Below are 24,527 nucleotides of genomic sequence, written 5' to 3'. Positions count from 1 at the left end.
TTTCATATGAAACAATGCAAGTATTATTCTATTTCAATTAAATATTTTCAGCATAAATATCGTTTCTGTTGCACCATCCTAAGCTACAGGAACTTGTTAAATTTATATTATATAGCTATATCAGATCCAAGGAAAAAAAAAAAAAAAAAAAAACCAACTACATACCCTCAATAGCAACATACAGTAGAATTTCCATGAAGTAATAAAACCGCATCGATTATCTTACAAAACAAATTAAAACTTGTACAAAAAACCTCATACTCATTGTTTGCACGTGTTAAATGAACATAGTATTGAAGCGATTAGTGGTTAATCACGGTTCGTCTCTCAAACTTTAACAAAAAATTGTATGCATACAACGTACTTTTTTAATAATAAAGCATGTCAATTTTGCAAATGTAGACATTAAAAATACAAGAGACATTTATAGTGTGTTTACAAATAGGGAAAAGGAATGCAAGGAACGAGAGCCATTCCCATTCCATGTTATTCCTCGTTTACTAATTCGAGGGGGATGAAAATATATGGGTTCCACTTGAAAGGGGAAAAGAGATACCAAATTTTGGAGGAATGACATTTTATTAGCACATTATATATTGTGAGAAAATACAAACAAATCACCAAGGTCTAAGTTCCAACACCAAAGGCACTCCCAAGGCAGAAAGAAATAAACCACATCACATAGCCATAAACCATAAAGCATCAAACTCTAGCAATGCCAGCAGAGCCTGAAATACACAATTCCTTTATTCTGAGAATCACATACAGTTTCAGCATCTTCCCTGAAATATATGCAACGACACCACCATTGCCGTTGCTATTGCCAAGTTTAAACAGAATCAGATGTACACAGCCTTAACCATGCTTATGAAGAGACTGTTTCTGGTTTCGAACCTGCAATGACTTAGAAGTTAGCAGTTCGAAACAGGAAACAGCACCTCTCTTCACTTTCTTTGAAGTCTCAAAGTCATTGACTGCAAAGCTAAAAGAACTTCCTTCAACCTCTGCTTGGACTGTTCATCAATCAAGTTTCCATCACTGTCAAACTTTGCGGGAGGCTGGAATGCATTCAAGAAAAACTCGGGCTTGTTAATGAAATGAAGGTCAAGAAACACTCCAACTTGGCGAAGATGATATTGGGATCGTCCACCGCCAAAGCCTCCTCCAGCACTTACAATTGCAGCAGCCTTGTCAGCCCAAACATTCGGCGGTCTAGATGCCCAGTCAATTGCATTTTTTAGAGGTGCTGGTACAGTGGTAATGCAGAAAAAGGTTAGGATGTTGAGGAAACTAGCGTATAAACCATGAGGTCATACGTACGAATCCCCTCCTCCTTTGATCAAAAGAAGGAAAAAATAAAGACCTACTGATAATCATTTTCACTTTAGCACATCCCCATCTAACATAGATCAGCAGCATTTCCATTTTAAACGACATGACAAATAGGTTAAACCAATTTCCTCTTTTCAATTGATAGATAAAATCAATTAGACTAACAAGAAAGTGAATAATCTTGACAAAAAAAAAACAAGAAAGTGACTAATCCAAAGCGAAGATTTACGCTACACACATGGTTGAAACAGTGGAGCAGCATCAGTATCTGTTAGCAATTTTTACAATCTTGTATATTACTGTATTTACAAATGGATGATACTTGATAAGACAAAATCAATTAGAATAACAAGTGACTAATCTTGACAAAAAAAACAAGAAAGTGACTAATCCGAAGCAAATATATATACCACACGCATGGTTGAAACAGTGGAGCAGCACCAGTGTCTGTTAGCAATTTTTACAATCTTGTATATTACTATATTTACAAATGGATGATACTTCCCTTTTTCGACAGATTTTTAAGTGTGCTGGGCACACGATCTGGTATAAAATGTTAATAATATAATTAGTTAGAATCTTGAAAAAAAAAAAGTTTTCCAACTAATACATTATAACACTTAGTACACTGTGTTGTGTTTTTGACGCACAGAAAAATTTCTCCCCTTATTCTCATTAAGAAGAGAGGTCCTCCTTCCCTTTAACGTGACATACAGTTATCATAATTAGAACTCTTTTTTACCCAAAAAAAAAAAAAAAACCGTTTATTATCATCGTCTCTAAAATAGTTCATTCAACTTAAAAACACTTTAGCCATCTATATGCGTGGGACAAAATAATTATGACTACAAACAGCATCCTCGTGCTAATCCATCGATAAGGGCAAAAAGAAAGAAGATTTGAATTATATCGGCTATGGAGTAATTGTGCACATGAAAGGAAAAAGGAAAGCAAAAGAAAATGAATTATATACCGGCGATGGAGTAATTGTACTCAGGTGAAGCAAAGAGAATGCTATCAGCTTCCAGAATCTTCTGACGAAAGGCTTCCACGGCAGGTGGAAAAGTGCCGTCTCTCTCCAGATCCGTGTTCAGCAGCGGCAGCGGCGAGATGTCTACGTAATCTATTTGCACGCCCTCCACCGTCGCCTTACTTATCTCGATCGCTACAAAACCAAAACTGTGTCAATTTTTTTTAATTAATCCAAGCTCCAAGCTAGCAGATTCACAGAGAGAGAAAGAGAAACTGACCAGAACGAATGAGACCGCGGTTGTAGGAAGCTTTACGAAGAGACCCAGAAATGGCAGCAACTCTTATGAGGGATCTTGCAGCAACGGAAGCTTCCATTTCAGCGAGTCTCCACCGCAAGAACAGACGACGACGAGTGGTTGTGGTTGTGGTTGTTGTGGGAGATTCAAGTGCTAGTTCGAGTTGTTTGTGTGGAGCCCAATAAAAAGAAAAAGAAAAGAGCTAAAGGACAATTCTGATTGAATTGGGAACCTTATTTAAAAGAGCTAAAGGACAATTCTCAATGAAAACATTAATTATTGGAATCAAATTCATGCACTATCGTGAAGGATGGAGATGCACAAAATCTTAACCTATAAAAGAACAAACAATAGTAAGTAGCCAAGGATTAGGGGGGAGGGGGGAGGGAGAGGGGATGCTTGCAAAAAGCTCTGACGATTAAGTTAGTGAGTAAATGTTTGAGACTCAAGCAATAGGAAAGGGAATAAGTGTACCAGAGATGAACCTTATAAGGATGTATTTATACAAATTGAGATAAAGATCTTTTAGGATATATATGGAATCTGTATTAAACTTGGAGAATCCCAAATGATATCTAGGAGTAGATATTTGCATCCTCTTAGAAGTTGGATTACTTACAGCGCACGCTAATCCTTGGATTGTAAGGATTCCAATAATATAGAAAGACTAGCTAATTCCTTTCTAGATCAAACTTTGTATCATGCGGAACAAGCATGGTCAATCTCAATGAAGTTGTTGGACTTCACCCATTGCTCCGGAACAGGATGATGGTTGCATCACTGATCCGTCTGTGCAGCTCCATTGTGGAAGATGTTGAGTCCACGGTTAGACTTTTGAGGTACTGCATTCTGATCCGTCTTACTCCGACTCCGAAAAATCATGGTGCCACATGCAAGATTCGTTGACTGCAAGAGGAAATATGTCAAACCACACATATTTAAAACAATTTGGTTGGACTTAATTCTATTGTTTTTTTTTAATGTTATAACTGCCATGTAAGAATTGATATCTCTTTTGGAGATGCTCTTATACGACATAGCTCGTTGGTTTTCTATGAATTCATATATTACGAACCCAAAATTGAGACGCTAAACGAGAGTAGCATAATCCGAACAGCTTGAAAAGTTAAAACATCCACTTTTAAGATAGGGCAACAACAAATAATTTTTTAACTCGTGAATTACCAATTCTTCAATCACTTTTTTTAATTAAATTGCACTTCTTTCTTTCAATTTTCCCGCAACTAAAATAACATTAGTTTCATCCTCCATCAATTGTACATTATAACAAACGACAGAGTGACATGAAGGGTTTGCTTGCTAGGGAGCAGACAAGGAATTTGGAGACTATATCGTTAAGAGTAATGTTATTCATACTATATTTTTATACCACATTTTTATACCACCTTAGGTGGCATTTGATGTGACAACCACATCATTTGAATTAATCAGATTTTTAAATTTAGTTCATTATTTAATAAACTAATAATTAAGAAAAACTAGTTAATTAAATGATGATTGTAGTATACGAGGAGTCTTTTTCATTCATTTCCTTGGGTTTTGCAAATTTTTCAAATTATGTAGCTGTCTACATCAAATATCACCTAAGGTGATATGAAAATGTGGTATAAAAACATGGTATGAATAGTATTAGGGAATTGTTATTGGCACTCCAAAATTCTCATTTGACACTTCAAACTTTCTATATTTGAAAGGAAAATACATTTGTAAAAAGTGTAAATTGAGATTTTTAAAGTGTTAATAACAGTTTTCATAGTATTATCCTGTGGTTAATGCGAATCTGAAAGCAAAGTTACACGAAAAGGTGAGGTTAACGAGCTTCACCAAATACGGAAACTCATTTACTTCTCAGAAAATCCCTTCTCTTCACCATTACAATTACCAGTCTTTTACTTTTGAAAGCCGGCCCATCATTTCCACCTGCTCATTTCGACATTTATAACATACAAAAAAAACACACTTCCTCAGAGTCTCAGGCTTTAGTTAGGATAGGAACTTGATGCTAGTGTTAAGTGCGCCAATAATGTGGAGAAGAGTGAAGATAACTAATATATATTCTTGAAGTTTTGGTTTCAACTTGTTGTTGTTTTCATATTAAACTGCTGCAACGGCAGCATGTTTTATACACATTTTACATACACGCATGCACACATACGCATGCAATAAACAAATGCAATATAGGTTGTTGTGCTTGCTGTCCATGATGCAGCAACTAGAGAAAAATAAGCAGCAAACCATGTGGTGTCTAGCTGTCAAGGAATATACAACATTCCTTTTCACGTGCAATATTCCCTTCCATACTGTACTGTCCCCATACTGTCAATACTCCCCCTCAAGCTGGATCAAGGGGGTTGATTGATCCAAGCTTGAACAATAACCGTTGAAACTGTGTAAAATCGAGAGCTTTCGTGAAAAGGTCCGCAAGTTGATCATGACTTCTAGTGTACACAGTTTCGATGACTTTGGATTGAACTTGAGTGTGGATGAAGTGGCAGTCAACTTCAATGTGTTTAGTCCGTTCATGGAAGACAGGATTGGATGCAATATGCATTGCAGCCTGGTTGTCACAGAATAAGGACATGGGTTCCTTGCTGGTGAAGCCAAGATCAAGAAGGAGACTCTTCAACCAGATGAGTTCAGAAGCTGTTGCTGCCATGGCCCGATATTCAGCTTCAGCACTGGACCGTGCAACCACTGTTTGTTTTTTACTTTTCCAGGTGACAAGGTTTCCACCTACAAAGGTACAAAAACCTGTGGTGGATTTTCGATCAAGGGAATTACCAGCCCAATCAGCATCAGTATAGGCCAGAATGTTATTAGACTCATTTTTCTGCATGAGTATGCCTCTGCCGATCGAACCCTTGAGATATCGGAGTATTCTCTTGACAATTTCCCAATGAACCAATGTAGGAGAATGCATAAACTGACTGATAAGGCTAACGGAGTAAGCAATATCAGGCATTGTGATAGTGAGGTAAATGAGTTTCCCAACCATGCGTTGATACACATTAGGATTTGATAGGGGTTTACCTGGAGCATCCAATTGAAGTTTGCTAACAAGTGGGGTGCGAGCAGGTTTGCAGTTGACCATATGTGCTTCTTTAAGAAGGTCAAGAACATACCTCCTTTGATTCAAGAATAAACCCTTGGAAGAGGTAGCCATCTCAATTCCCAGAAAATATTTCAAGGTTCCCAAGTCTTTAATGGCAAACTGTTGGTGAAGCGACCTTTTAAGAGCCTCGAGTTCATCCATGTTGTCCCCCGTGATGATAAGGTCGTCAACATATATAAGAACTATGAGCTTCCCTTGGACACCATTTCGAACAAAGAGAGAGGAGTCAGCATGACTCCTTTTGAACCCTGCCACTTCAAGAACGGAGCTCAGTTTGGCGTACCAAGCTCGAGGAGACTGTTTAAGTCCATATATAGTTTTATGAAGCTTGCAGACTTTGGTAGGTTCTTGTTCTTGAGGGTGTCCTGGAGGTAGCTTCATGTACACCTCTTCTTGAAGCTCACCGTGAAGAAATGCATTTTTAACATCCATTTGAAACAAGGGCCAGTCGTGGTTGACTGCTACTGATAACAACACCCTTACTGTATTCATTTTGGCGATGGGAGCAAAAGTCTCCTTGTAATCAATACCGTAGGTTTGAGTGAACCCCCGTGCAACCAATCGTGCCTTGTGTCTTTCAATGGTACCATTGGAATTGAATTTGGTCTTGTAAATCCATCTACTCCCTACGGCTTTCTTCCCTTTGGGAAGGTCTACCACACTCCAGGTTTGATTTTCGTTCAGTGCTTTGAGCTCATTATGCATGGCTTCTCTCCACACAGGCATACATACTGCTTCTTGAAAGTTTTTAAGCTCAACATTATTTGTCACCTGACTTAGGAAGGATGCATGAGATGCTGACAGTTTGTGATAAGTAAGAGCTTCAGAAATGGGATGCCTTGCACTGTAAGTGATGTACTCTTGTAGCCGTAGAGGAGGATTGCGATCGCGAGTTGGGTTCCTTTTTGGTGCTGCTACAATTGGTTGTGTGGCAACAACTGGTGCTGGGGCACGAGGTATATCTTCATTGACCATCTCATCAACTGGGGAGTCACTTATAGGGTGGTATGAGGGGGTGTCTGTATGGATTTCAGCAAGAGTTGGTAGTGGAAAAATATCCATTAGACTCTCCCCTTGAGAACTATTCGGGGAGTGATTGTTGAAGAAAGGAACGAGTTCATCAAACCGTACATCCCTAGAGACAACCAGCTTCCCAGTGTGTGGGTTATAACATTTGTATCCCTTTTGAGAACTCGAGTACCCCATAAACACACACTTGATAGCTCGAGGTTCGAGTTTATCACGATGATTTGCTTGAACGTGAACATAACAAGTGCATCCAAAAATCCTGAAATGAGTTAAATCAGCAGTTCTTCCCTTCATAACTTCAAAAGGTGATTTGGAATTCAGGACACGAGTGGGAAGTCTGTTAATGATATAGGCTGCAGTGAGGAGTGCTTGGGACCAGAATCTCTTGGGAACTTGCATCTGAAACATAACAGACCTAGTTTTCTCTAATAAATCCCTATTCTTGCGTTCGGCAACACCATTTTGTTGTGGTGTACCCACACAACTAGTTTGATGCAAGATACCATGACTGCTCAAGTAGTTTGACAGATTATTGGAGGTATACTCGGTGCCATTATCTGACCGTAAGGTATATATTTTTGAGGAGAATTGGTTGGTTATTAGCTTATGAAAGTCTTGAAAAGCTGTAAAAAATTCACTTTTAGACTTTAAGAGATATAACCAGGTAACCCTAGAGTAGTCATCTATGAATGTAACAAAATACTTGTACCCATCAAATGACTCAACACGGGAAGGTCCCCAAATATCTGAGTGTACAACTTCAAAGAGTTTACTGGTTCTAGATTTAGAGGGTACAAAAGGTAGCCTAGTGGCTTTTGACATTTGACAAATCTCACACTCATGTGTGTTGGTACAATAATTTGGAAATAATTTAGACATTACTGGTTCGGAGGGATGAGCTAGGCGTTGGTGCCAAAGTTGATGCTTCTGGACATGGCTTAGGGTGGCGATGGGTTCCTTAATTTGATTGAACTCCTTTGAGATGTAGTACAGACCATTTAAGAAAAAACCCTCACCAATCTTCTTCTGAGTGACTCGATCCTGAAACACAATTGTGTGAGGAGAAAAAATAGCAAGACAGTTCAAAGTATGTGTGATGTTTCCTATGGACAGAAGCTGAAATGGAAATGAGGGTACATATAGTGCCGTAGACTCTACATCACTCCCCATCAATTTAATTTTTCCTTTTCCTAGGACTGGTTCCCCTTTCCCATTCGCTACAGACACATGAGTAGGATTAAGTAATTTTTGAAACTCATGTAGACAAGCTTGGTTGTTGGTTATATGGTCAGTGGCACCTGAGTCTACAATCCAAAAATCGTGTGTGAGATTGAGAGCCGTGGAAAGTGCACAAATGATACCTGGGATATTGCCGGATGTAGTGGTGTTTGAATTTGCCAAAAAACCAACAAATTTTCCAAGCATTTCTGTGGAATTTTCCGTGGTGACATTGTTACCCTCAGCGATATCACTCTTCTTTTGGAGAAAGGTGGCAAACTCATTGATCAGGGAGATAGGGCTTGAGGTGAAGTTTGACATCTCTTTAGATGGATAGCTCAAAGATTGGAAGGCTTTAGGCGCAAACCCTTTCCCATCCCTGATCATTTTTCCTTCCTTGTTAAACTTAGGTTTTAACTCAGGGTGTAAAATCCAGCATTTTTCCCGTACGTGCCCCTAGGTGTTGCAGTATGTGCATTTCCAGTCAGCTTTCTTTCCATTAAAAAACCTTTCACTAGTGAAGTTGTGGTTACTGGTGAAAGCCCTAGCTTCTGGGCTAGAACGGGGCTCAACATGCATTACTTTCCTTCGAGTTTCCTCTCTTTGGACTGCATGACACACGTTGACGAACGATGGTAGCTCAGGAGTCATTAGTAAGTGGCTACGCAGGTCTTCATACTCAACTCCCAAGCTTGCCAATAGTTGGAACACTTTATCTTCATCAGCCCTTTTCAAGAGTGCAGCGGATTCAGTGGTGTGTGGACGGTATAGATCAAGTTCATTCCACATAGATTTCATGCTTCCAAGATGCTGAATGAAAGTTTGATTACCTTGCTTAAGTCCAGCGAGGCTTTTCTTCAGTTCAAACACACGGGCAGCATTGTGTTGACTGCCGTACATTTCCTTGATCGATTCCCATAAGATGTGTGAGGAATCTGAGTAGCTGAAGATCTCGGACAACTTGGGCTCCATCGAGTTAAGTATCCAGGACATAACAAGCTGGTCATTTGAGTGCCATGCATCAAAGGTAGCTGCGGAAGAATCTGGAGGCTTGATGGTTCCATTTACGTACCCTAGTTTCGATCTTCCTCCTAGAGCAAGAGATATAGCTCGTGACCATGGCAAGTAGTTGAACTCATTCAACAACACAGAGCACAGTCGTGGGTTTCTCTCCCCGTGTATCATGTTGGCTGGTGTTAGGGTTGAGGAACTTGTAGCCTCAGAACTAAATGAGATATCTTCTGCCATCACAACAAATGATGAACAGAGGAAGAAGAACAAGCTAGAAGGATAAACAACAGAGGCAGGACCCTATGGTTCCTGCTCTGATACCATCTTGAAGTTTTGGTTTCAACTTGTTGTTGTTTTCATATTAAACTGCTGCAACGGCAGCATGTTTTATACACATTTTACATACACGCATGCACACATACGCATGCAATAAACAAATGCAATACAGGTTGTTGTGCTTGCTGTCCATGATGCAGCAACTAGAGAAAAATAAGCAGCAAACCATGTGGTGTCTAGCTGTCAAGGAATATACAACATTCCTTTTCACGTGCAATATTCCCTTCCATACTGTACTGTCCCCATACTGTCAATATATATCTTTGTATTATTGATATATAATGCTATCAATTGTATACTCGTACCATAAAAGTTTATTTACTTAATTAGGCGAAATTGTAGCTCGATACTCTCTCTCTCAAATCAATGACTTTTGTAAAGGAGAGGAAGGTTGAGTAGAATCAAAGGTACAAAGGATCAAAGTTGTCAAACGCTAAGATATGTCAGAAGTGAAGATGCAGCATTATCTGCTTTTGATGGTCTATTAGCTTCCACTCAATGTATTTCATAGCTTGTCTAGGCCTTTCAGAGGTAAGATTTTTCGTTGATTTTGTACACCAAGTATCATAACTCAAGTATTATTTATAATCATTTGTATTATGCTACTTGGTATACCGAGTCATGTCCTAAGTATACTGAAAACTTTCTACTTTCAGAGCTTTAGATTTTAAGCATGTCGAAGTTCGATCCTTTGTAGTTATTGGACCTTTTGAAGATTTTTCTTCCTCAAGAAAAACCGCAACGAAATTCCAGTTAGATTGTGTATAATTAATTAACACCGTACCCTTTCGGCAAAATAAAAAAGTCAGTGTGGCGGTAACATCGTCATACGGTATTATTAATTCATTTATATTATAACGTGTTTATATTCATTAAGAAAATTACTATTGACATTTTGAAAAAAATATAAAATTACACTTGTAAAGAATATAAAATTACTTTTCTTCATATCCCAACGACTATATTCCTTTTATTAGTTAATGTAGGATATATTTTCGTTGTCACCACACATGTTTGTGATTATAATTCCAAGTCCTATGCCAATGGAGTCTTTACGGGAAGTATAATCTCCCTAAAATTTATACTGAGAAGACACGTTATTGGCATAGGATGCGATGTGTGCATTTTCATATGAAACAATGCAAGTATTATTCTTATTTCAATTAAATATTTTCAGCATAAATATCGTTTGTGTTGCACTTTCCAAAGCTACAGCAACTTGTTAAATTCTTTATATTATATGTAGCTATATTAGACCAAAAAAAAAAAAAAAAAAAAACACCAACTATATACCCTCAACAGCAACATACGGTAGAATTTCCATGAAGTAATAACGTCAAAACCACATCGGTTATCTTACAAAATAAATTAAAACTTGTACAAAAAGCCTCACATCCATTTTTTGCATGTGTTGTTAAGTGAACACAGTATTGAAGCGATCGGTAGTTAATCACGGCCCGTCTCTCAGACTTTAACAACAAATTATATGCATACAACATACTTTTTTAATAATAAAGCATGTCAATTTATAAAATGTAGACATTAAAAAAAGAACAGAGACATTTATAGTGTGTTTACAAATAGGGAAAAGGAATGCAAGGAATGAGAGCCATTCCCATTCCATGTTATTCCCTTGTTTACTAATTCGAGGGGGGTGAAAATATTATATGGGTTCCACTTAAAAGAGGAAATGAGATACCAAATTTTGGAGGAATGACATTTTATTAGCACATTAGATATTGTGAGAAAATACAAACAAATCACCAAGGTCTAAGTTCCAACACCAAAGGCACTCCCAAGGCAGAAAGAAATAAACCACATCACATAGCCATAAACCATAAAGCATCAAACTCTAGCAATGCCAGCAGAGCCTGAAATACACAATTCCTTTATTCTGAGAATCACAAACAGTTTCAGCATCCTCCCTGAAATATATGCAACGACACCGCCATTGCCGTTGCTATTGCCAAGTTTAAAGAGAATCAGATGTACACAGCCTTAACCATGCTTATGAAGAGACTGTTTCTGGTTTCGAACCTGCAATGACTTAGAAGTTAGCAGTTCGAAACAGGAAACAGCGCCTCTCTTCACTTTCTTTGAAGTCTCAAAGTCATTGACTGCAAAGCTAAAAGAACTTCCTTCAACCTCTGCTTGGACTGTTCATCAATCAAGTTTCCATCACTGTCAAACTTTGCGGGAGGCTGGAATGCATTCAAGAAAAACTCGGGCTTGTTAATGAAATGAAGGTCAAGAAACACTCCAACTTGGCGAAGATGATATTGGGATCGTCCACCGCCAAAGCCTCCTCCAGCACTTACAATTGCAGCAGCCTTGTCAGCCCAAACATTCGGCGGTCTAGATGCCCAGTCAATTGCATTCTTTAGAGGTGCTGGTACAGTGATAATGCAGAAAAAGGTTAGGATGTTGAGGAAACTAGCTTATAAACCATGAGGTCATACGTACGAATCCCCTCCTCCTTTGATCAAAAGAAGGAAAAAACAAAGACCTACTGATAATCATTTTCTCTTTTGCACATTCCTATCTAACATAGATCAGCAGCATTTCCATTTTAAACGACATGACAAATAGGTTAAACCAATTTCCTCTTTTTAATTGATAGATAAAATCAATTAGACTAACAAGAAAGTGAATAATCTTGGCAAAAAAAAACAAGAAAGTGACTAATCTTGACAAAAAAAAAAAAAAAAAAAAAAAAAAAACAAGAAAGTAACTAATCCAAAGCAAAGATTTATGCTACACACATAGTTGAAACAGCAGAGCAGCATCAGTATCTGTTAGCAATTTTTACAATCTTGTATATTACTATATTTACAAATGGATGATACTTGATAGACAAAATCAATTAGAATAACAAGAAAGTGACTAATCTTGTCAAAAATAAAAAATAAAAACAAGAAAGTGACTACTCCGAAGCAAAGATATATGCTACACGCATAGTTGAAACAGTGGAGCAGCATCAGTGTGTTAGCAACTTTTACAATCTTGTATATTACTATATTTACAAATGGATGATACTTCCCTTATTCGACAGATTTTTAAGTATGCCGGGCACACGATCTAGTACAAAATGTTAATAATATAATTAGTTGGAAACTTGAAAAAAAAAATTTCCAACCAATATATTATAACACTAAGTATACTGCGTTGTGTTTTTGGCACATAAAAAAATTTCTCCCCTTATGCTCATTAGGAAGAGAAGTCCTTCCCATTAACGTGACATACAGCTATCATAATTAGAACTCTTTCTGACCCAAAAAAAAAAGAAAAAAAAAAAAGAACCGTTTATTATCATCGTCTCTAAAATAGTTCATTCAACTTCAACACTTTAGCCATCTATATGCGTGGGACAAAATAATAAGGGAATTTTAACAAAAAGCTCGCGGTACTGTTTATTTTAACGAAAAATCACATTTTTATACTAAAAAGTCAAACATGATACTATTTATTTCCCTCTTTATTTTGTTCTTATCTTTAAAACTTAAAGTTTTCAAACCTTTTTTTCATTAGTTTTCTTAAATAATTATGACTACAAATAGCATCCTCGTGCTAATCCATCGATAAGGGCAAAAAGAAAAAAGATTTGAATTATACCGGCTTTGGAGTAATTGTACACACGAAAGGAAAAAGGAAAGCAAAAGAAAATGAATTATATACCGGCGATGCAGTAATTGTACTCAGGAGAAGCAAAGAGGATGCTATCAGCTTCCAGAATCTTCTGACGAAAGGCTTCCACGGCAGGTGGAAAAGTGCCGTCTCCCTCCAGATCCGTGTTCAGCAGTGGCAGCGTCGAGATGTCTACGTACTCTATTTGCACGCCCTCCACCGTTGCCTCACTTATCTCGATCGCTAAAAAACCAAAACTGTGTCAATTTTTTCTAATTAATCCAAGCTCCAAGCTAGCAAATTCACAGAGAGAGAAAGAGAAACTGACCAGAACGAATGAGACCGCGGTTATAGGAAGCCTTACGAAGAGACCCAGAAATGGCAGCAACTCTTATGAGCGATTTTGCAGCAACGGAGGCTTCCATTTCAGCGAGTCTCCTCTGCAAGAACAGACGACGAGGAGCGTGGTTGTGGTCGTTGTGGGAGGTTCACGTGCTAGTTCGAGTTGTTTGTGTGGCACCCAATAAAAAGAAAAAGAAAAGAGCTAAAGGCCAATTCTGATTGAGAGTGTCAATAAAGTACTTTTTTTTTGTGTTTTTTTTTTTTTTTTGTGGTGTACATTGCACTCGCTGGGCTATGGGGCTGCTGTCCTGAAAGTGGTGTCCCATTCATGTCTCATTCTTTCTTTGTTTGACACGTCTACTACCACTTGACTATAAGGTACCGTTTGGTACGCGGACGGGACGGGTCGAGACGGAACAGGATGGGACAGAACTGAGGTTCTGTGTTATGTTTGGCACTTGTAGGATGGAACAGGACGGTTGTTCTGTTTTGCGTTTGGTATGTGCTGGACGGAACGGAACCAAAAGATTAAATGACTAACTTACCCCTATTCCGTCTGTTGTTTGGTACAATGTTGCACTATGATCTCCATTTGCAGTGATGCTTGCAATTTCACGCCTTCAAATCTGTAAGTTCGCTCAGGAAAGACTAATTAATTTGATCTTACCTTTAGAGATACCTAGTTGATCACATTTTCCAGAACCAAATCCATAAACTTCATCTTCTGAAACACGTGCAGCATATTGATTGCAGAAAACATCATACACTACGACAAATGGGTTATATCGATTAAAGGGAATGACTTCTTGTAGTACAAAAATCCAAAGCTTTAAGCATGTAACGAAACATATACATCCGCATAAATCAGCCTCACTACATTTAAAAAATTGTGTTTGCCAGAAACATACAAGATCAACCTTACAATCTACCTTTCAGCAAAACAAGTCAATGACACATTCCGCATGCTATTAGCTCCACATGCTTATCAACCAACAAGGAGACTTTGACAGGACGGCGCTGTGACTGAAAATCACCATGCCCGAGTTGACCAAACGAGCCATCTACACATGTGAAAAGATCCCCTGCATCTGAAAACAAGCATACGGAAATATACGACGAGTGTTACTAACCCTCCTCCAATTGTAAACAATGGGCTTAATTATACACACTGACCAATAATCAGTAAAATAACCATTAAAATGCATCAAATTGATTAACATTTTAGCTGACCAAATGCAGAAAGAACCAGCTTTTTCCATCATACAAAGCCAAGCTCACAACCGAACCCACTAAATCGCACAGATCGGAACCAGATCTAATCTTTACAAACCAGAATCGTAATAAACCTTAAAAATCAGACTTTGTTCATTTTCCCAAGCAAAGTTAAACCAGAGAAACCAAGAAAACTAACTTATTTTCTCATAATTATCCTATTTTCCCAGAACATTGAAAATTTCCATGAAAAAATCAAGAAAACGAACCTAGAGATGCAGCGGCTACGGGAGAAGATCGAGATCGAACCTGGTGATGCAGCGGCTATGGAAGAAGATCAAGATCAAACCTGGAGATGCAGCTGCTATGGGAGAAGATGAGGAGGAAAGCTATGGGAAAAGGTAGCAGCAAGCAGAGAAGATGGAATGAAGAAGATAGAATTTTAGAATTTGTTTTTTGGATGGTGTAAATATTGAAAAAGATAAGGGGTATTTTTGTCTTTAATGGTTATAATTTTGTGTTCCATGGATGTGGAACGAGTTGTTCCAAGGGGGAGGCGGAACCAAAATTCGTCCAGCGGGACAACGCGTTCCACCTGTTTTAGGTGCACCAAACGTGAGACGGAACACCTTGTCCCACTTTATTTCATCACATCCTACTTACCAAACGGTACCTAACATAACCCTGTTAACTTTTAATAATTTAAAAAAATAAATAATAAAAAGTAAATTAAAACCAGGCGTAGAGTCCCCTCAGTTCTTGCAAACCACAAAACAATTGACCTCAAATCCTAATGAAAGATCAAATTCCAAATTTCCATCCCAATTTTCCCTAGGAACAAACTGAAAATTCTCTTTCCGGGAAGTCAAAGAAGCGGAAAAGAAAAGCATCGCCGCTTCGTCGGCGGTCGGTGAGGTTGATAGGACCCAGACCTGCAATGACAGCTATGGCGATGGAACGTAAGGAAAAGGGTCGGGAGAGAGAAGGAAGAACATTCTATTGATTAATTCAATAATGCCCATACAATTTTCCTTGGCCACCATACATGTGTGCCAGCTGGAAACAACTAACTAATCAAATGGACTCTCCTAGAGACTTACGTTATTACAATTGAACCCCAAAACAAAAAACCCTTACCATGAACCAAAAATCCCTTACCAATCAGTCCCAATTCACTACTACTTACTTATTTCTTCTACTGAGCGATCCCTCCTTACAGTTCACAACAATGCTCTCCCCTTCGAACAACCGTGTCCTCAAGAGGTCACCACAACGTTACTGGATGATGAAGACTCTAATGACATTGGAGTTCTTGGAGAGGCATTGGTATCTTCAACCTTCACAGCCGGTACATCGATTTTAATTGTGCAAAAAAGTGAATTTGCTCATGATTCATGATTGAGGGAGTGAATGGGACTATGTCGTGGGAGCAGAGCCCAGTTGAAGTACAAAAACCCACGCTACATAGCACAACTCCCCCTCTCTCTCCCCCCTTTGAATTGCTTTTTCCTTGTTCCTCAGAAACCTAAAAATTGTAGATCTGTTTGTTATTTGGATTTTGATATATACCCAGTGAGCTTACATGATAAATTTGATTCAACAATTAAACAACTGTGAATAACGAATGCAAAATAGACAGACCCTACAACATACTATGACTGAGTGTAACTTCTCCATTTCTTGTTTTACGAAGTCGAAAATATAGAGAATTAGAAAGTGGCAGAAGGGATATAGAGCAGAGAAATAAGAGTGTGTTATTGCAAAATATTCGATGATTTGTTCTGATACAAAATATATTCACTCAGATAGTTGACTTTATACAGCATATAACAGGCAATTAATTATTTACATAAAACATTATGGAGAGATTGGTGGGATCTAATAACTAATAATTATTTATACAAAACAATATGGAGGAAAGGGATCCTCTCCTGATCCCATCCATCAAATTCACCAATTCGGACTTTTGAAATTTGATCAAAGGGCTAAAGTTATTATAACTTCTAAAGGAGCCCCTGTTTTTAGCCGTTGGATCAAATTTCAAGGTCCTGAATAAGTGGACTTGGTGAATTTGGTGAAAGAGATCCGGAGAGGATCCCACTGCTCGGTCCCCACTTGGTATGAATCTCTTCTCCACATTCCTAACTACATTTTGGCTTTTTAATCACTCAGTTTGGTTAAGTAGTGAAGAAGTTACGAAGCTCTCAAAATTTCCCAAACTTTTGGCAAAAAATCCAATTTTCCGACGAGCACCCCCCATTTCGAGGCGTTTTCTGACCAAACGGCAATTTGGCCGGCGTGCAAGGTATCAATCTTTTCATCTCGTCGAGTAATACAACTTTCATATTTGGATCACTTGATTTGGATGAGTAACAAAGAAGTTATGAGCCTTGGAAATCAATCTAGAAACTGGCCAAACACTCAGCCTGAAAACGGATCAACCCAACCCGTTTGCCTTGAAACCCAAACCCATTTGGGCTGAGACTTAGCCCAATTACCCCAAACCCAAATCCTTTTAAGTCTAGGCCTTGGGCCGGATTACCCAAGCCCAACCCAATTATTTCTATTTATTTAGTTTTCTGTTTTAAAACCCAAAAGCCTGTGGGCCGGCTTTCAAGCCTAAACCCTTTAAACCTTTTGACCCAAACCCCCTTAAGCCATTTTCCCCAAACCTAACCCACCTATTAACAAAACCCTTAACCCTTTAAATCCAAGACCCTAGTCCCAACCCAGTTTCGGACCCAATGGAATATTCTTGGAATATTCTCTAGAATATTCCTCTGTTGACTTTTGTTGACTTTCATAAATTTGACCGGGACCCTTCTTAGGATAATTCGACGTCTTGAATCCGTTTCTAACGTTCGTTTTCCCAAATTCAATTGTTATATTAGAGTTTTATTAATTGGACCCTTTATGTGCTTAGGGGGCAATTATTGTGGCATTTCTATCTTCACTAGTCTGCGCAGCTTTCGATGGCGAAGTACTGTGAGTGGACCCCTTCTAAAAATGCATGTTTTAATAGTAGAAATGCATACATGAAAAGCATGATTTAATGATTACCTTTTATGAAACGTTTTATGAGATAACATGCTTACTGAGGCTAGATTGAATTACTACTATTTTTCCTATAACCCGTGTTCTTTATAGAATATATGATGGATGACAATATATTATTTAGAACATGTTTAGAACACCTCTTTATAGTATAGATGATGGATGATTTTATACTATGAAGTTGCCTTTCAAATAAATGTATGTTCAATGGTTTTGTACTTACCTAGTGGTCCATATTCCACTACGGGGCGAGGGATAGATTCCGTCCCGGGCGACGGTTACGGTGTTGCCATAGGGCTTGAAGGGTTTTTCCTCTGGCAATTAGCCCAGGGACGGGGAGCTAGCACGGGGCCTGAAGGTGATTAACCTCTGGTAATTGGCACATAGACAGGAAGCTGACATGGGGCCTAGAGGGATATTGGACATTCACTAGTGATTACGATATATGCGAGATATGTTTTGAGATATTGCACGGCATGCTAGGTTTCGGAAAAACCTATTTTTATCATGATATATGTGTTTTCATAAAACCTTGGGGTTTGTATGTTGATAACTGTTTTTATTATATATATATATATATCAACTTGGTTCACTCATGTTTGTTTTGCGCCCCCTTCAGGACTAGAATTGAGGTATACAATCCCGGCTTCAAGACACTTTCGCAGAGGCATATTTGAGTCCTCTTGGTGTAGGACTCATTATTTTATTCATTCAATTTTTATATAAATTCTTTTAGTGTTTTAGATTAGATGTGTTCTTTGAACATGTTACTAAAATGCATATTCATTATATTTTAAATTTATAAGTCTTATTTATTTCTTGTTCTCAGCATTTGCATTCAATAAATGGCTTTCATCACTCTGGGATGTCTGGCGGCACGTACCTACCCTGGTATTCGGGGAATATCAGGATTGGGGCATGTTAGATTGGTATCAAAGCTTGGTTTGTTCAGAGCATACTTAGGATCTTCTCTTACTGTAGTAGTGTGTCAATCATGATGTCATTTGGGTGTCACGACTTTCAGAATTGCTGTCTTTTGCCACGGTTGTGAAATCTTCATCATGCTATGAATTTTCACATCCTATTGAAGGAGAAGAACTCGTGTCGAGATTGTGCCTCATCGGTGATATGTTTGATTTGTTGAACGACTTTCAACATAAGACGATACCCTGCGACGTGCATTCCCTGGGGAATGGCGGGCATAGTCGGTGTTACTTGGAAGCGACGTGTTTTAGAAATCTCAATTTGAGGAAGTCTGGTCAAGACTAGCTGTAGATCTGAAATGGGGATGCCACTCTGCAACATGCGTTCCCTAGGAATTGCGGGCGGAGTAGGCTCTACATTGAAATATTGGGAAACGGAAGAATCTTGGCGGTACGAGTTGGTTAAGATCAACTAGAAACCTGAAACAGTGATATCACTCTACGACATGCGTTCCCTAGGAATGGCGGGCAGAGTCATATCTTAGTGACAACTACTCGAAACATTCGAAGTGCGTGTTAGAGAAAACGAGTAGTGCTAGTTACGATGACAGTTAGTAAGTGGTAGTTGGTGGGAGCAAATCAATGTTCTCGGACTCATTACCACTGAAAAAATTTGTGTGGATCTTTAGAACAATTCTCGACAATTATTCTATCGGTTACCTTCTTGCTTACTCCAACGACAAAGTCAAGTTCCCTAACCATTGACCGTCAGCTTCACACCAAATTCTTTGGGCGTTGACTTCATTTAAATTAGATAATTTCTTAGGTGACTCTTCGATAGCAGATGCTATTATCACCAATTTCCAAAAGGAGTTACGATTCTTGTTGTTGTTGTAGTTGGAATTGGATGACGAAGATCCAGTCTTATTTGGATAAACAGACTTCTTGAACTTCACCTGGGTCTGGTGCTCGGCGGTAAACCCTAGCTCCTTGTCCACGTACTTTTTGTAGAGGTGAACTTAGCCTCTTCCTTGTAGCCTAATTGATTAGTGCTCTTGTCCACTAACTGTTTAGCCTTGTAATTTTCAGTGTAATGGCTTGAAACTCCACCATATTCATCATTATACGAAGATCGAGCTTTACTCTAAACTTCTCTGGACTCATTGAGCTTTGGTTTGCTCAAGGGCATCATTTTAAGGTAGCCAATCGTGTCACTGCATGCATACACATCCTGCTTCATATCTTTCTTCTTCGTCATTTTGTTGATTCAGAGGTTCTATGTTTAATTTTTGATCTTTGAAACAGCTCTCACAAAGTATTGCGAATTTTGAAATGTCTTTTGCGTCAAATCTTATTAGCAGTTCTTAACTATTCTTGAGCTTAGACCTATTTCCTTTTTGGCTAAGAAACCAATCAACCTTACTATGATGATTAACTAAATAATCATAAATAGTGACTTCTATTTCTGCAACTTCACCTTCCTTCGTTGGTTTGTTTCTCAATGTGAACTGGATCATGCCGGAACATTTTACACAGGGAAAAAAAAAACGTTTGTTCTCAGCATGGTTTCTCACTCAAACCAAATATCTTGTACTCTAGATTTTAATGGACTTGTTTTGACCCTCAAATTCTTGAGTGTTCTTTTAGCCTTCTCGACATGGTTTCTTGCTCAATCAGTGAGAAATTCATGATCCATTGATTCAGCAGAAGTGTGCGCCCAATTCTTATCGATTCGGACAGGATTGTTAGGAGTATAACCTTTTCACAAGCTTACCAGACTTACCAGAAAGAGTTCCATGTGGGTATGAGATTTAAGCCGTCTTTTGGTAAGGGATTCGTGAAGATTGTAATGCAGGTGATCAACAGATTACATCACTATCTTCACGCTGAATTGAATGGTCACCATTCATTATCCTGCTGCAATTCATCACATCATGTCGTACTCTAGTAGTTCTTTTCCAATGATATGTATATAAGTTCATTTACCAATATTTTAAGGGTATCTACTATCTAACCTTAACACACCTCTTATATACATCTACTGATTAAATTCCATCTTGAGTTCCAAGTTTGACATCTGAACGAACTGCCTAGACCTTGGAGGTGCGTTGTGTTCACTCGTATTGTGGTTTTAGCACATTTAGAAGTTGCATTTCTCTCGAAAAGTGTGTACTCTCATGGAGCTCTTAGGTTGATCACTTGCGAGTCCTTCTTCTTTCTAGCAACATTGACCTTATTTGACTAGAAATCTTCTTCTGAGCAAAAATGAAGAGGTGGATTGAACACGACAACAATTCCCAAGAGATACTGCTTGTTGGGAAAGATGACTTCTTGTTTTCTGCTTACTTGGCTCAAGCTTTTGAGTTTGCTATGGTAGCCACTTTTCTTGAATCTCAAGGTACAATTTTTAAGTGGGTTCTTTGTTGACAAAATTTTGGAGTAGTTGGTCACATTTGGAAGAACTGAGGTGGATGGTGTGCTTAGTGCTGGATGAAGTCATTATGATGACAATTTTTGTTTTGTTCAGTTTGGGTATCGCACTTTTTGCGACATGGTACGAGAATGTTCTACAGGCAACACTAGTTGGCAGAGAATATTGTGAACTGGTATTCGGAGGATCAAATTTATGACATATGAGATCGTGCATCCTCAAGAAATCACTGTTTGCTTAATGGGACAACAAATGGGTGGTCGATATCGCAGGCGGCCGACTGTGATATGGATGGCTTATTCGTTGGGTTCATCAAGCAAGTGGGCAGGAAGACCCGTTTACGGTAGCTGTCACAAAATTGTTATTCTTGGGACTCGACCCAAAGACACATATGTTCTCGGAGTACGTGAGCTTACGAATTCTTGGGCGAGACCCACCTTCATTTTCGGTTTGACTTTAAGAGTAAGTATTTTAAAATTTCTTATTATAGCTATATATATATTTTTTGTTTTTTTGTTTTAGACGTTACAAATGTTTTGGGGGAAGCCTTTTCCATTTTTCAGTTTTAAGTCGGTGCGAGTTTTTTTTAACTTAGGTGATTGCATATTTATTTTGACGCTACAGTATTTTGCGTACTTATTTTTTACTTTACGTCAATTTATGTTTTTAGCTTTATATCTTTAAGTATGTTTTTACTTTTACATTGATAGGGAAGAAAGTAAGAGCTTGGAGGCATGATAGAGGATATTGCAACCCGCTTGCGACTGTGTGGCATATTCTCTTTGATGCACCCACTCTGACTTGATTTCTCTTTATACATATATTCTTCTTCCTATTTTTGAGTATTTCAGTTTAGTAAGTGATTTTAAATTTCGAGATGAAATTTTATTTAATGGGGGTAGATTGTAACAACCCGATCCTATTTTATTGGAACGAATGGGGTATTTTCGTGAAACTTCACCTTGGGCTAGATCTTTTTCTTTTAAAAATGGTTTTTGGGTCTTAGTTGGTGAGCTCAAAGGGCCCACCCCTTAATTTGTGTCCCTCGGTCTCTCTCTCTCTTCCCTCACTATCCCTTATCTTTCCCTCTCGACTCCTTGCAACTCTCTCCTTCCCTTTTCCTCGAAAAACACACACACACACACACACACACACACACTGCGTCCTCCGGTCTCTCTCTCTTTTCCCTCACTATCCCTTATCTCTCCCTCTCGACTCCCTGCAACTCTCTCCTTCCCTCTTCCTCGAAAACACACACACACACACACACACACACACACACACACACACACACACACACACACACACACCAACAACAATAACAACAACAACCATCACCACTACACCTGGACTGTGATCTCAAAAACCCTAAGCCAAGGGAGTGCTCCACTGTGGCAGTCACGGTGCTTAATCCCTTGACAAACTCTGGTGACTTTTGAGGATTTTCTGACGTAAGTAAGCTTCGAGACTCCTTTGATCTTCCTTCCTTATGGTCTACATTACTTGGTTATTATTAAAATGGCTTTGGTGAAGGTTTTAGCACGAAAAACAACTCGAGGGGCATTTTCCAGAAATCTAGAAATTCCAGGACGAGGTCATTTGGCCATCTTTCAAGCCATTTTCCAGCCAACTTCGGCCACTGCTCAGTCTCCACTTGGTATAAATCTCTTATCCACATTCCTAACTACATTTTGGCTTGAATCACTCAATTTGGTTGAGTAACGAAGAAGTTACGAAACTTTGAAAATTTCCCAAACCTTTGGCCAAAAACCTAGTTTTTCGACGAGTACTGCCTTTTTCGAGGTTTTTTCCGGCCAAACCACGACGATTTAGCCGGCATACAGGGTATCAATCTCTTCATCTCGTTGACTACTACAACTTTCATTGGATCACTTGATTTGGTTAAGTAACAAAGAAGTTATGAGCCTTGGAAAATCAACCCAAAAACTGGCCAAAAGCTTAGCCTCTTGGCCTGAAAATGAGTCAACTCAACCTGTTTGCCTTGAAACCCAAACCCATTTGGCCTGAGACCTAGCCCAATTACCCTCAATCCTTTTAAGTCTAGGCCTTGGGCAGGATTACCCAATCCCAACCCAATTATTTCTATTTATTTAGTTTTCTGTTTTAAAACCCAAAAGCCTTTGGGCTAGGCTTTCAAGCCCAAACCCTTTAAACCTTTTGACCCAAAACCCCTTAAGCCATTTCCCCCAAACCCAACCCACCTATTAACAAAACCCTTAACCTTTTAAATCCAAGACCCTGGGCCCAACCCAGTTTCGGACCCAATGGAATATTCCCCTGTTGACTTTTGTTGACTTTTCAGAAATTTAACTGGGACCCTTCTTAGGGTAATTCGATGTCCTGAATCCATTTTCGACATCTGTTTTCCCAAATTTAATTGTTATATTAGAGTTTTATTAATTGGGCCCTTTATGTGCTTAGGGGCAATTATTGTGGCGTTTCTATCTTTGCTAGTCTACATAACTTTCGACGGCGAAGTATTGTGAATGGACCTCTTCTAAAAATTTCACATCCCGACCCGGGCTCCACTTCGTCATAGCACGATATTGTCCATTTTGGGCCCCGACCACACCCTCACAGTTTAGTTTCTAGGAACTCACACAAGAACTTCCCAGTAGGTCACCCATATTGGGATTGCTCCTGCGCGAACTCACTTAATGAACTCTGAAGCCAATGAGCTCCTAAAAGGCCTTGTGATATATGGAGATGGTCATGTACAGATAAGACATAGAAGATTCTCTCCCCTGGGCGATGTGGGATCTAACAATCCACCCCCTTAAGGGCCTGACGTCCTCGTCGGCACAATTCTGGCCAGGGATTGGCTCTGATACCAAATCGTCACATCCCGACCTAGGCTTCACCACATCCTAGGCTCGACTCCACCGTAGCACAATGTTGTCCGCTTTGGGCCCCGACCACGCCTTCACGGTTTTTTTTCTTCTGGGAACTCACATGAGAACTTCCCTGTGGGTCACCCATTCTGGGATTGCTCTCGCGCGAACTCGCTTAACTTCGGAGTTCTGATGAACTCCGAAGCCAGTGAGGTCCTAAAAGGTCTCGTGTTATATGGAGGTGGGCATGTACATATAAGGCATACATGATCCTCTCCCCTGGGTGATGTGGGATCTAACAATTTATATAAAACAATATGGAGGAAAGGGATCCTCTTCAAATCCCTTCCACCAAATCCACCAATCCGGGCCCTTGAACTTTGATCCAAGGGCTAAAGTTATTTTAACTTTTAAAGGGCCCCTCCCTGTTTTTAGCCGTTTGATCAAATTTCAAGGGTCCAAATGAGTGGACTTGGTGGATTTGATGGAAGGGATCCGGAGAGGATCCCTTCCCTAATATGGAAAGGTTGCTACGACCACGGTTTGATAGTAGATCTATTGGAGATATAAGAGAAAATTGGATAATCTTGTCATCAGTGTTTTAAAAAAAAAAACTAGCCTCGGGGTGTGCCTATGCACTCTTGGAGGTGGGGCTACTGGGTTTTCACCTTTGTTTTGTGGGGGGTAGGAGTAAGGCGACGTCGGGGTGCTCCTAGGCGGCTGAGGCGCGCCCAAGCGTTAGATTGGGTGTTTTTTCCTTCC

At 39.1% G+C, this 24,527-nt stretch overlaps 3 protein-coding genes across 3 annotated transcripts; all 3 read right to left on the bottom strand.

Annotated features, from left to right (window-relative positions):
• Nucleotides 1–560: 560 nt before the first annotated feature.
• Nucleotides 561–2,787, bottom strand: LOC137733919 (NADPH:quinone oxidoreductase-like). The gene is made up of 3 exons (XM_068473136.1): nucleotides 2,583–2,787; nucleotides 2,306–2,497; nucleotides 561–1,246 (listed from the first exon to the last, which is right to left on the bottom strand). The coding sequence occupies exons 1-3, from the start codon at nucleotides 2,677–2,679 to the stop codon at nucleotides 945–947; spliced, it is 591 nt and encodes a 196-aa protein (XP_068329237.1). The 5' UTR covers nucleotides 2,680–2,787; the 3' UTR covers nucleotides 561–944.
• Nucleotides 2,788–8,436: 5,649 nt separating this feature from the next.
• LOC137733561 (uncharacterized) lies at nucleotides 8,437–9,228 on the bottom strand. The gene has a single exon (XM_068472698.1). The coding sequence runs from the start codon at nucleotides 9,226–9,228 to the stop codon at nucleotides 8,437–8,439; it is 792 nt and encodes a 263-aa protein (XP_068328799.1).
• Nucleotides 9,229–11,030: 1,802 nt separating this feature from the next.
• LOC137733609 (NADPH:quinone oxidoreductase-like) lies at nucleotides 11,031–13,501 on the bottom strand. Its single transcript, XM_068472740.1, has 3 exons — nucleotides 13,280–13,501; nucleotides 13,003–13,194; nucleotides 11,031–11,716 (listed from the first exon to the last, which is right to left on the bottom strand). Exons 1-3 carry the CDS (start codon nucleotides 13,374–13,376, stop codon nucleotides 11,415–11,417), a joined length of 591 nt encoding a protein of 196 aa, XP_068328841.1. The 5' UTR covers nucleotides 13,377–13,501; the 3' UTR covers nucleotides 11,031–11,414.
• Nucleotides 13,502–24,527: the final 11,026 nt, after the last annotated feature.

Source organism: Pyrus communis, chromosome 5 (assembly GCF_963583255.1).
Source record: "Pyrus communis chromosome 5, drPyrComm1.1, whole genome shotgun sequence".
NCBI lineage: Eukaryota > Viridiplantae > Streptophyta > Magnoliopsida > Rosales > Rosaceae > Pyrus > Pyrus communis.
The sequence above is the reverse complement of the archived record's forward strand: the minus strand, read 5'-3'. Positions and strand labels throughout refer to the sequence as shown.

Excerpts from the sequence above, each read along its gene's own strand:
- LOC137733919 (XM_068473136.1), bottom strand. The coding sequence starts at position 2,679 with ATGGAAGCTTCCGTTGCTGCAAGATCCCTCATAAGAGTTGCTGCCATT. Across the intron at positions 2,498-2,582 it reads CCGCGGTCTCATTCGTTCTG|CGATCGAGATAAGTAAGGCG; the intron begins GTCAGTTTCTCT and ends TTGGTTTTGTAG. Across the intron at positions 1,247-2,305 it reads GTACAATTACTCCATCGCCG|CACCTCTAAAAAATGCAATT; the intron begins GTATATAATTCA and ends CCACTGTACCAG.
- LOC137733561 (XM_068472698.1), bottom strand. The coding sequence starts at position 9,228 with ATGGCAGAAGATATCTCATTTAGTTCTGAGGCTACAAGTTCCTCAACC.
- LOC137733609 (XM_068472740.1), bottom strand. The coding sequence starts at position 13,376 with ATGGAAGCCTCCGTTGCTGCAAAATCGCTCATAAGAGTTGCTGCCATT. Across the intron at positions 13,195-13,279 it reads CCGCGGTCTCATTCGTTCTG|CGATCGAGATAAGTGAGGCA; the intron begins GTCAGTTTCTCT and ends TTGGTTTTTTAG. Across the intron at positions 11,717-13,002 it reads GTACAATTACTGCATCGCCG|CACCTCTAAAGAATGCAATT; the intron begins GTATATAATTCA and ends TCACTGTACCAG.